At 48.5% G+C, this 13031-nt stretch overlaps 1 protein-coding gene across 2 annotated transcripts in view; it reads left to right on the top strand.

Annotated features, from left to right (window-relative positions):
* The window catches only part of STRIP2 (striatin interacting protein 2), a 48368-nt gene that overhangs the window by 881 nt on the left and 34456 nt on the right, over positions 1-13031 (top strand). For both annotated transcript variants that reach the window (XM_060279254.1, XM_060279253.1), the window contains exon 2: positions 12496-12565. In XM_060279254.1, the coding sequence (XP_060135237.1) occupies positions 12496-12565 (70 nt within the window). The remainder of the gene's footprint in view (positions 1-12495; positions 12566-13031) is intronic.

Genomic DNA, 13031 nt, shown 5'->3' with positions numbered 1-13031 from the left:
AACAGGGGAAGTTGGAGGGGCTGGCTAAAAATGGGGGAGAGAAAAAGAGCCAAATGGCCGGGGGGGGGGTTGGAGAGAGTAGGGGGCTGGTAGTGCCCGGCAACCCCCAGATTGGAATGTGCTGCTCTTGGAAGCGGGGTAGGATTTGTCCTGAGCCGGGGGAGGTGGGGGCTTCTTGCAGAGAAATTCCATGGATTTCTGAGGTGGGGGTCCTTCTTTTGCTTGGGTGAACATCCTGCTGCTTTCGTGGAACCTTAAATCGCCCTGTTTTTCTGTTTCTGGAAGATACTTGTGTGTGGATTGAGTTGTTCCTAGTCTAGCTCCTTTAGGATGGAGTAAAACAGCTCCTGTTTTGTGAATGAGCCTGTCTTCCCTGCGCCTCCGTCCACCTCCCGTTTTGATCCAAGCTGTGCGCTTGTGCGTATCTGAAATCCTCCTTCATTGCACTTATCTGTTCCCTAAACTCTCTTTTTTTCGGCAGGGAGGGAGCGGGAGATTTTTACCCGGAATGGTGCACGCTGCAAGGTGGAGCAGCCCCCCTCCCCTTAATATTATCTGTTCCTGGTTTGTTGGCCTGGCTAACTAAGCTTCCCCCTTTTTTCAACTCCCTGTGTGTAATGTACAGGAGCAGCTGGAGAATTGAGGGTTGTGTGTTGTGGATGTCAAGAGCCCAGGAATGGGGAGGGAGGAAGAGGCTTCCCTCTGCTAACGTCAGGGCGATTCCTCCTGCAGCTCTCCAGCAGAAGACTGGCTGTTGTTTCTGCAAAGCAACAACCACACCACCACTCTCAAAACCCCACTGATGTCTTATTTGTTTCCTCTCTGGGGGTTCGGCTGTGGTGCTTTGCAAAAGTCTGAAAGCACATGTGAGTCTGATCGAAGTGGGGCAGCAGGCAATGGGGATGAAGACAAGATGCACCCACGTGCAATCTCTTTTTAATATATAGATCTATATATTTATTAAATTTAAATTCAAACACATCATTCACCTCTTCAATTAAAGGTAAAGGGACCCCTGACCATTAGGTCCAGTCGTGACCAACTCTGGGGTTGCGCACTCATCTCGCATTATTGGCCGAGGGAGCCGGCGTATAGCTTCCAGGTCATGTGGCCAGCATGACAAAGCCGCTTCTGGCAAACCAGAGCAGCACATGGAAACACCGTTTACCTTCCCGCTGTAGCGGTTCCTATTTATCTACTTGCATTTTGACGTGCTTTCAAACTGCTGGGTTGGCAGGAGCTGGGACCGAGCAACGGGAGCTCACCCCGTCACAGGAATTCGAACCGCTGACCTTCTGATCAGCAAGCCCTAGGCTCAGTGGTTTAACCCACAGTGCCACCTGGGTCCAATTCAAACACATCATTCACCTCTTCAATTAGGATTCTCTAAATCCGTTGGCTTCGCTCCACCTTCCATGGTTACTATTATCAATCCCCCCCCTTCTGCTTATCTTATTTTCTTTAATTTGTTAAAAAAAGTACTAATTCATTTTTCCATAGTTTTTTGTACATTACAGGCATTACTCAAATCCTGCCAAAGTTGTTAGTTGTTTACAGTGTTCTCTTAAGTACATTATAATTTTTTCCCATTCCTTCTTAAAATTCTTCTCTTCCTGGTTTCTGATTTTCCCAATTTCACCATTTTGGCATAGTCCAGACGCCCGACGGGGCTTCCGCGGCTTCTGATTGGCTACAGGAGCTTTCTGCAGCCAATCGGAAGCCGCGCTTTGGTTTCCGAACATTTGTAAGTTGAATGGACTTCTGGAAAGGAGTCCGTTCGACTTCCAAGCTACAACTGTATAAGGAAGGCACCAGACAAGCCTCCCTGGGGAAAGTATCCCACAAACGGGGAACCACTGCAGAAAAGGCCCCGCTCTCGTGTTGCCACCCTCTGGACCCCTTGTGGAGGAGGCACAAGAAGAAGGGCCTCAGAGGAGGATTGCAGGGTCTGGGTCAGTTTAATCGCCCTCACTCCATCCTTCTTTGCCCTCATTGACCAAATTTTGCTGGCTCCAGCTGGAATGATAGATGTTCTTTGCCTTTGGGGAAATACTCCTCCCCTAATGATTTTTAGAATTGATTTATTGGTTTAATGTGTTGCTTGCATACTTATGCACCGGGCAGAGTATTGTGGGAAACAGACTACTGTAGCTCGTGAAATCACCACTGCTCTTGTGAAAGGAACACCGCTTCTGAAAAACCTCCGCCGTTTGTAGGAGCTTAAAGTGTGGGCACTTATGTCATCTTCAGGGGCTCAGTCCAGCCCCACATCTGGGGGAGGCTGCCGCTGCTGCCTCTCTCTTCCCAGCCTCCAGTAATCTCTCTCTAAATATATTTCCATGCTGTGTGCTTCTCCAGGAAAAATGGGAAAGTTACATGCCTCTCTTTTGATAGATTCAATGTTAAACCATTTTGGTTTGGTTTGATAGATTCCATGTTAAACCATATTTTGGTACTGCATGAATGAGTGTATTCCCTCCTCTTTCCATAAGTCCCCTCTCCCCACTTCTCCCTTCTAATCAGTGTTAGAAACTCATATATATATAAGCTAGGCGTCAAATGGCTCCTTAGACTTGGGGTTACTGTCGCCAAAACCGAATGCCTAGTTGCCATTTTGGGGCCAGAAGGCTCTAAAGTCTTTATTTTTCAGTACAACGTTTTGATTCCTGAAATTCAGTCTGATTGTGCAGGATAGAATTCTGCAGGATGCGTTGCTAGTGTGCGAAGACCGTCCAGATCCAAGGATCGCCAGGCCTGCGTTGCCAGATGGTCAGGACATCTTCACTTGGTCGCAAGTGACTGGTAGCCAGGTGCAAAATGTGCCTGGCAGATTTCAAAGCCTGTTTCCAGTTAATAATAATAATAATAATAATAATAATAATAATAATAATAATTTATTATTTATACCCCGCCCATCTGGCCAGGTTCCCCCAGCCACTCTGGGCGGCTTCCAACAAAACATTAAAATACAGAAATCAAACATTAAAAGCTTCCCTAAACAGGGCTGCCTTGAGATGCCTTCTAAAGGTCTGGTAATTGTTGTTCTCTTTGACCTCTGGTGGGAGGGCGTTCCACAGGGTGGGTGCCACTACCGAGAAGGCCCTCTGCCTGGTTCCTTGTAATTTGGCTTCTCGTAGCGAGGGAACCACCAGAAGGCCCTCGGAGCTGGACCTCAGTGTCCGGGCTGAACGATGGGGGTGGAGACGCTCCTTCAGGTATACTGGACGAAGGCCATTTAGGGCTTTAAAGGTCAGCACCAACACTTTGAACTGTGCTCGGAAACGTACTGGGAGCCAATGTAGGTCTTTCAGGACCGGTGTTATGTGGTCTCGGCGGCTGCTCCCAATCACCGGTCTAGCTGCCGCATTCTGGATTAGTTGTAGTTTCCGAGTCACCTTTAAAGGTCGCCCCACGTAGAGCGCATTGCAGTAGTCCAAGCGAGAGATAACCAGAGCATGCACCACTCTGGCGAAACAGTCTGCGGGCAGGGAGGGACTCATCCTGCGTACCAGATGAAGCTGATAAACTCCAAGTTAAGGGCCAAGTTTGGTGTTGCATCTGACCAGTGCTTTGCACACACTGCGGCTTTTTAGCAAAGGGGAGGGCAGGAAGAGGTGCCATGCAAGGTTTGCTCCTGTTACGCCAAAATGCCATTTGTCATTGCATCTTAACCAGGGGGTCACAGCCCTCCACCCTCTTTTGCTTCTTTGGCCCCATCCAGCTCTAGTGGCCCCCCACCAAGGTTGACAATGTGCCCTCTGGCTGAAAAGCTCTTCCAACACCTGCTACTCAGAAGTAAGTCCCGCTGAGTTCAGCAGAGCATGCTCCCATGGAAGTGCATATAGGTGGTTGCTAACCTTTGACTCCTATCATATCCAAGTTCTTTACGCCTCCAAATTTAATTACTCAGCTTCTCCTGCCCGTGCCAAGTTCCCCCCTTTTTAATCCAGCAACCTTTCCTTTGTTGCCGGCACTGTTTGGCGTGAAAGCTCCTGTAGTTTTCACAGAGCTGGGAAAACAAAGACCTCACTATTTCAGCGTGTGCCTGCTTATATTCTGATCGTATAAATCTCTCACCTCTTATGAAAGTATGTGCCTGCTTCTGAAAATTGGACGAAGGAACTGCAGCTGCGCTTCCTCTTAGCCACGAAAGTGTCTTTGGCTTGACCGAGCCCTGCTGGATCAGGCCAAAGAGCCCTCTATCCTGGAGCTAGTGAGAGCTGGACCATAAAGAAGGCTGATAGCCGAAGAATGGATGCTTTTGAATTCTGGTGCTGGAGGAGACTCTTGAGAGTCCCATGGACTGCAAGAAGATCAAACCTATCCATTCTGAAGGAAATCAGCCCCGAGTGCTCACTGGAAGGACAGATCGTGAAGCTGAGGCTCCAAGACTTTGGCCACCTCATGAGAAGAGAAGACTCCCTGGAAAAGACCCTGATGTTGGGAAAGATGGAGGGCACTAGGAGAAGGGGACAACAGAGGACGAGATGGTTGGACAGTGTTCTCGAAGCTACGAACATGAGTCTGACCAAACTGCGGGAGGCAGTGGAAGGCAGGAGTGCCTGGCATGCTCTGGTCCATGGGGTCACGAAGAGGTGGACACAACTAAACGACTAAACAACAATCCGGGAGCCAGTGTGGTGTAGTGGTTAAGAGCGGTAGACTCGTAATCTGGGGAACCGGGTTCGCGTCTCCGCTCCTCCACATGCAGCTGCTGGGTGACCTTGGGCTAGTCACACTTCTTTGAAGTCTCTCAGCCCCACCCACCTCACAGAGTGTTTGTTGTGGAGGAGGAAGGGAAAGGAGAATGTTAGCCGCTTTGAGACTCCTTTGGGTAGTGATAAAGCGGGGTATCAAATCCAAACTCTTCTTCTTCTCCAGATAGAAGCTCTTCCCCTGTTATCTGTCTCCAGGGGAGGAGTTGTAAATCGTGAAGTGCAGGAGCTCATTGTGGCATCCAGCAGGAAGGGGGCATGGCTATGCTTGCTGTTTTGCTAGGTATTAATCCCAAATGGCAGCAGATCCCATAATGCCCAGCTTAATAGTATCAGTTGACAGTCATAGGCTGGGAATATCTGGGTTCTGATCTGTGAGGAAGCTCACTGGGAAACCTGCGTTCGAAATTAGCCAGGTGCCAGGCGCGTTTTGCACCTGGCTTGCGACCAAGTGAAGACGCCTGGGTGCCAGGACATCTCCACCATCTGGGGATCATTGGATCTGAACTGTTTCCACACGCTAATACTCCGCCCTGTAGAATTCTATCAGTTATATTTTATCTGCACAAACGGAATGATTTTCTGGAACCAGATTGCTTTTTCTGCGCAGCTTGAGCTGGAGCAGTCGCCATTGAGGAAAAGAGGTTGGAATAGGCCAATATATACGGTACAGTCGTACCTTGGGTTACGACCACCTCGGTTTGCGAACAATTCGGGTTACGAACTGTGCAGCCCCAGAAGTGTTTTCGCCGCGCGGCGTGCGCAGAAGCGGCGTGCGCGGTCTGCGCATGCGCAAAGCGCGAAAATCGCAAAAATAGCGCTTTGCGCACGCGCAAAATGGCGCTTTGGGTCGCGTTCGGGATACGAACTTTTCGGGTTACGAACTGCGATCCAGAACGGATTGCGCTCGTAACCCGAGGTATTACTGTATGTGGATTCTCCCTGGATCAAGTGACTTTCCTCCTTAAATCCTCAAAGTTCTTAACCTAGCTCGAGGTTCTCCTCTGAACTATCCAGGTGTTTAATTGAAAAATCAATCAGAGTCAGCCCATCATTTGAAAAATAAGCCTTAAGAGCCATCTTGCCCCAAAATGACAACTGGGCATTCTGTTTTGGCAACTGCAACCTTGGCTTAAGGAACAAAGTGCCTAGCATATATATATATATATATATCTGAGTTTCTAACATAAATTTGATCAGTCATGTTCCTGAACCTAGCAAAGGGATTGTGTGTCAAGCAAGGTCTCTTCGCCAGATCCCAAACATACAGCATTTGGCAAATCCCAGCAGATGACATCATTTTTCTTGCTGTGACAGGGATACGAAGTGATTCCAGACACTCTTGTTCCAGCCAGTCTGTACCTGATAACTGCAGCTGGACTTGTCTTCCTCTGTATGTGCATCTAAATCTGCTTTCACCAAACTGGTGCCATCCAGAGGTTTTGGAATACAGCTCCCGTCAGCCCCAGTTGTAGTGCAAAACATCGGGGAGGAACCAGGTTGATGAAAGGTGATCTAAAGTGTTGGTGCTGACCTTTAAAGCAACAAATGGCCTCGATCCAGTATACCTGAAGGAGCGTCTCCACCCCCATCGTTCTGCCCGGACATTGAGGTCCAGCACCGAGGGCCTTCTGGCGGTTCCCTCGTTGCAAGAAGCAAAGTTGCAGGGAACCAGGCAGAGGGCCTTCTCGGTGGTGGCGTCTGCCCTGTGGAACGCCCTCCCAACAGACGTCAAAAAGGAAAACAACTACCAGACTTTTAGAAGACATCTGAAGGCAGCCCTGTTTAGGGAGGCTTTTAATGTTTAATTGATTATTTTATTTCATTTTTCTGTTGGAAGCCGCCCAGAGTGGCTGGGAAAACCCAGCCAGATGGGCGGGGTATAAGTAATAAGTTGTTGTTGTTATTTGAATGTCATCTGAGCTGGTGCCATGATGAAACAACAATCGGGAAAGGCCTTTAAATATTCCTATTTGTGTTTGCTAAGGCAGAGGGCATAATCCTCCAGGATTTTCTTCCTGCGCAAATCTCATTGAAATAAATTGGGGCTGCTGGTGCAGGAAAACTTTTTCTAGAGGATTGTTCCCCAAAATAAGAAGATGTTTTTGATTACCCTGCTATGAGGCGGTGAAGCAGTAGATCATAGAATCGTAGAGTTGCAAGAGAACACAAGGGCCATCCAGTCCAACCCCCTGCCAAGCAGGAAACACCATCAAAGCATTCTTGACATATGACTGTCAAGCCTCTGCTTAAAGACCTCTAAAGAAGGAGACTCCACCACACTCCTTGGCAGCAAATTCTACTGCCGAACAGCTCTTACTGTCAGGAACTTCTTCCTAATGTTTAGGTGGAATCTTCTTTCTTGTAATTTGAATCCATTGCTCCGTGTCCGCTTCTCTGGAGCAGCAGAAAACAACATTTCTCCCTCCTCTATATGCCATCCTTTTATATATTTGAACATGGCTATCATATCACCCCTTCACCTTCTCTTCTGCAGGCTAAACATTCCCAGCTCCCTAAGCCGTTGCTCATAGATTTGAGTTTTCTGCTCTGCAGATTTTGAGCCGGGCCACAGCAAAGCTTAGCTGAATGAAATTGCAAAGAAGCCCAAGGCCTAGTTGTGACTTCCGTAAGGATTTAGCAAGACGCAACCCGAAAAGTTCTACAAAGTCTGAAGCAAGCAGGCAAACAAAACCCACCAGAATTTTTAGATTAAAGCAACACACTTTGCAACACAGCTCAGATCTGTTGCTGGTGAATTTAGCCCTTTGTAAATCACTTTGCCATACTTTGGAAAGTGTTTGCTGCCGTTGGGTGGCTGCAATTGCCAAGGACGTTGTTTAGGAAACTTCAACGAAGGTCAAAGTGGGGAGAATTTTACTGGATTTAGGAGATTAGTTCTCAAGTGGAAAGAAGCTGAGCTTTCAAACTGGGGCTTGGTGTGTTTCTCCCTAATTGCGAGAGAGTTTTTGTGTGTTTATTTGGGATTGCATCTGTCTTGCCTGTTGCAGCACACCGAGAATGCAGCCTGATTTGTCATGGAGGTTGCAGTCAATTAAACCCCCCCCCCCCCCGCCGCAATGATTGGCCTTTGTCTGTTCAAACGGAAAGGATCGGACTGCTTAAAAAAAGCACCACGGCCGACAAATCCGTTTTGCCATTCGAAACAGTGGCAGAGTTTCCACCTTTCCCGAAATTGCCTCTGCCCTGCATTTGTTGGGGTGAGCAAATGCCGACGTGATGGGGCTTGTTAATTAACTGAGCCCTCGGTAGTCTTTAATACCCCAAAACTCATTTTGTCAGCAAATCTGTGTGTTTCGTCCTCCCCACCCCCCACCCCCGGCCGCCTATGTCTTAAGTCTTGATTCTTTGCTGCATGTTACGCAACCAAAGCTTTCTCGCAAAATATTTGGCTACAAATCAAGGTCTCGACAGATTTGAGCTGAATCCTTGTGTGTGAAATTCAGGGAGATGGTGACGGCCACGATCTTTCTGCAGTAACCGATGACCAGTGTGCAGATGATAGCAATTCAGGCTGAAATATACTCGGAGTCGAGAGTGAATTTCATGCTCTTTATTCAGCTCGTAGTCATCAAGGAAAAGAAGAGAAGAAGAATGCCCTTTTCCCAAAACCATCTGCTTATATACATTATTTACACAATGGGCTTTGCGTGATTGGCTACTTCAGGGCTACACCTGTGGGCCAATCAGTTTGTGGATTGACTTCTGCCAGCAGCCTGATTGGCTGCTCCTGCAGGCCAATCAGGTTGCGGATTCACTTCCACCTGGAGGTGGATTGGGTGGCTCCTGCGGACCAATCAGACTGCTGATTCTGGATCCTATTGTTCTATGATTCAGCTCAGTACATAACACAGGCCTTTGGATAATGCTCCTTTCCCCGCTTTTCACGGGTGGAATAAATAACCGAACTCCCTGGCCACCTTTCTCCCCGCAGTGGATGAACGTCCGCCCGGAGCCTGCGCTCAAAGGCTGAGTTTGGATGGTGGTTCTTTGTGCGGAGGCGTTGTGAAAATCCTTGGACCTGGGGGTGTGTAGGAAGCTGCCCCATCAGCGCCGGCCCAAGACATTTTGCCGCCTGAGGCAGACCACAAAACGGCGTCTCCTTCCTGCTAGGGAAGAAGGGGTGAGTGAAGAGCCACACCAGGAACAAGGAGGCAATAAAGATCTACATCGGGATCTGCTGCCCCAGTGGATCCGGCTGCCTGAGGCAGTTGCCTCATGGTTGGGCCGGCCTTATGGCTGTTTTAGTCCATTGTGGCTGCTTCGGCATGGCCCAATCCAGCTCCCCACAACCTGGTGCTCTTCAGATGCTTCAGGTTGAGGGAAGCTGTATCTACACTTACCTGCAGGGTTTCAGACAGGTGTTTTTCCCAGCCCTATCTGTTGCCCTATCTGGAGACAACAAGGGTGAAATCCGGGTTAGAAATTGCCCAGGCGCCAGGCGCATCTTGTGACTGGCACAGGCCCAATGGTGGCCACATAGAGATCTCTGGATGGTATGGTATAAATCTTAGAATTTTGAAGTGTCAGGCATAGCTCTAGTGGCTTTAGCCCAAACGTAGCAGAGTTTTCCTGCACAGCACAGAAGCTAGTTGAGGTGGAAATGACTAGTCGGCTAGACGCAGAATAACTATTTACAGGATTTATTAAAAGAAAATAAAACCTGCATACAAAGGTCTGCATACAAAGCAAAGCAAAGCAAAATAAATCCTCTCTCTCTCCAACCATATGCAGCACTCCTACTCCTAACACCCAACAAGAAACAACTGTGCTAGCATTCCTAGATAACAGAGTTCAGTGCTGGTCATTAACCAATCAGAGAGCTGTTGCCAGGACAGGCAGACCTTGGCTTTCTGCCAAGAGTAAATTGACACTGCCTTGAGTTAATTGTGTGAAGCAAGAATCTGTAAGTTTCCCATGAGAACCAATTAACAGAAACTGAACAATAAAATTTATGAAAACTCCCCACCCCCCCACCCCCGATATGCTGTAAGCCACCCAGAGTGGCTGGGGGAACCCAGCCAGATAGGCAGGGTAAAAATAAAAATATTATTATTATTATTATTAGTTACCGAAAAGATAACTCCTAAGATTTCTGCGATGAAAGGCACAGAACCAGCAAAGCAATTTTATGCAGCCTGGCGGGACTTAATAATAATAATATATAATAATAATAATTTATTATTTATACCCTGCCCATCTGGCTGGCTTTCCCCAGCCACTCTGGGCGGCTTCCAAGAGAAAAATGCAATAAAATAATCTGTTAAACATTAAAAGCCTCCCTAAACAGGGCTGCCTTCAGATGTCTTCTAAAAATCTGGTAGCTGTTTTTCTCTTTGACATCTGATGGGAGGGCGTTCCACAAGGCGGGCGCCACCACCAAGAAGGCCCTCTGCCTGGTTCCCTGCAACTTGGCTTCTCGCAACGAGGGAACCACCGGAAGGCCCCCGGAAACGTAACGTTTCAAACACCGACCTGTACAACTCCTTATCTGCACCCTAGAAAGAAATGCGGCTCTCCTAAATTATGTGTTAGTTTAATATACATATGTAGAATTGTATATACCATCTCTTTGTAGAATCTTAGAATTGTAGAGTTGGAAGGGGACCCGTGGGTCATCTAGTCCAACCCCCTGCAATGCAGGAATCTCAACTAAAGCATCCATGACAGAGGGCCATCCAACCTCTGCTTAAAAACCTCCAAGGAAGGAGAGTCCGCCACCTCCAGAGGGAGGCTGTTCCAGAGTCGAGCAGCTCTTACTGTCAGAAAATTCTTCCTGATGCTGGGACCGGAATCTCCTTCATTGCAATTTGAATCCATTGGTTTGGGTCCTCTGCTCTGGAACAGAAGAAAAAGCTCCCTCCCTCTTCCATGTGGCAGCCTTTGAGATATTTGAAGATGGCTGTCCTATCTTCTCCTCAGTCTCCTCTTTTCCAGGCTAGACATACCCAGCTCCTTCAACCGTTCCTCATCAGGCATGGTTTCCAGACCCCTGATCATCTCGGTTGCCCTCCTCTGCCCACCTTCCAGCTTGTCAATATCCTTCTTCAGTAGTGGCACCACCTCTCTGATGACTTTCCATGCTCTAGTGTTAAACATTTTAAAAAGAAAGAAATACAGTTTTATAACGCTTTAGTATCTGAGGCATTTTTATGCATTTTAGGCTTTCTTCGGTCGAATCCAGTAAGAGCTACTACTTCGTGTGATTTATTCTGATGGTCTTCCTGACGAAGATGCTTCTTTGCTCTCCACACCTCCAGGATTATATTAACCATCTTTGAATCCCTGGATGTCGGTGTAATCTCACAGAATTCAGACAATGCCTCTCTGCTCCCTTCCAATTATTTTCAGGTTGTGTGCTTTATCTCCAAAAGAGAGATTGGGCAGCAGGCGTTTCCTTCAATTAATCTGAGTCTGAGAGAAAAGCAGGAGGGGATACAGAATCCAGCCCCTGGCCCTAAAACGGGACGACAGCCTATATCACGCATTAAGGACTAGAGACCTGACGCCAAAGATTTGGTACCTGCCTGTGCTCAGAAATGGTGAACGGCTTCTAAAATTCGGACATTTGAGAATAAAGATCCGGCGGTCGATAATCTCAATTTAACCCTTTGAACCGGCACCTTCTGTCGCTGTTGTTCCAGAGTTGCGAGTTCAAGTCCCGCATCCCTGAGTGGCTTCAGGCCAATTGCTCTCTTGACTGTTTTGCTTCCTTTCTTGCAAAATGAGGTTAGCAGCTTCCCTGCAAATGGTATGGGGATACAGACAAGGCTTGAGCAGACCTTGGAGGTGCAGTGGAAATAAACCGTTGTTGTTGTTTTTAAAGGATGGAAGTCAATAGCGAATGGTTGAAAGCCCTTCAGTGGCGCTCCTTTTCCTCTCCCCATCCCATGAATTGTTTGTGCCCCAGTAATACTCTATAGGGGGAAAGGACCCTGATAGCAGCCTAAGGGGCCTCTCTGTCCCATGTAGGTCATAGCATAGCCAGCAGCCCCCATTAAAAGGCTAATGGGTGCCGCGAATGGGGTTAGAAACTTGCTCCAGCCTGGGCTCAGTTGCATCCCACAAAGATCCTGACACCTCCGTTGATCTGTGTGTTTTTGCCTCTGCCTCCCCCCCCCCCCCAGAACAAGACTCCTCAGAAGATTCTCCATAAATGAATGTGGCCTTTGGGGTGAAAAAGTGTTCCCACACCCCCGTTGTGTTAGGACTGTTATATCCAAGGCCACCCACCGCACTGTAGGGACTGAATCTTGTGGTTGGAAACCGGCTCTTTTTGGGGGGGGGCAAAACTCAGCCTCTGCCAGCCGTTGGCTGAGCTGCTCTGATGTCACAGAAGGTTTCAAATTGATCCATGCTATTGCAATGAGGGGGGGGGAATGGGTGCCAGGTTTTTTGCTAGGGAACAATATTTTTTTGGAGGTGGCCGTGTGCCGCAAGGGGGCGGAAAGGGAGATTGGGGGGGGGCTAAGGGGTTTGAGGCGAGGTCTTGCAAAGGACCTAGCAATGAGCAACAGGGTCTATCCCAGTACTAGAGAGTTGACAGACCTATTGATTGCTCGATTCTGAACTTTGTGCCCATTTCACAGAGCAGGGAAGTCGAGTCACAGGGAGAGCCATTTCACAGCTATGGAGGAGCTATGGTTGGATCGGAACCCATTTTTCTAGTTCCAGTTACTTATCACTGGGTCAAGTCGGTTGTATGTGTGTCATGCCGTCTGCTGTGGCAGCCTCAGCTAACTTGGACCCTCTCTTTCAGGGCTCGGTGGACTGCCCCAACCTGGAGTTTGAGTATGGGGACTCCGACATCTATGCTGCCGAACTGTCAGGTAAAATGGTACATGCGGGGATGACGGCGCACTGAGCTCCCTCTGCTGCAAGGAAGGGCAGCTCAAAAGAACATAAGGAGGGCCTCCAGGTGGATCAGGCCCATAGCCTGTCTCGTCCAGCTTCCTCTTCTCACAGTGGCCAACCAGATGCCTCAATGGGAAACCTACAGGCAGGATTCGAGCACCAGGGCAACACTCCCCTCCGCCCATAGCTGCCAAGTCTCCCGTTTTTCACGGGGAACCCCCGGATTTTTATCCATTTCCCATTGTTTTCCCGAATAGGAAAAAATCCTGGAAATCCCCAGGATTTCCTACCTGCCAGGGAGGCTCCATTTCGGGTGCCGCTCTGCCCAAGTCTGGGCACCGGAAATCGGGCAGCGCCGGCACCGGAAGTTGCTTCTATGCATGTCCAGACATGCGTAGAAGCGACTTCCGGTGCCGCGCCGCTGCTGATCCCGCATTTTTC

The sequence above is a fragment of the Zootoca vivipara genome, chromosome 10 (genome assembly GCF_963506605.1).
Source record: "Zootoca vivipara chromosome 10, rZooViv1.1, whole genome shotgun sequence".
Taxonomy (NCBI): domain Eukaryota; kingdom Metazoa; phylum Chordata; class Lepidosauria; order Squamata; family Lacertidae; genus Zootoca; species Zootoca vivipara.
This window is presented reverse-complemented; position numbering and strand designations above follow the sequence as displayed.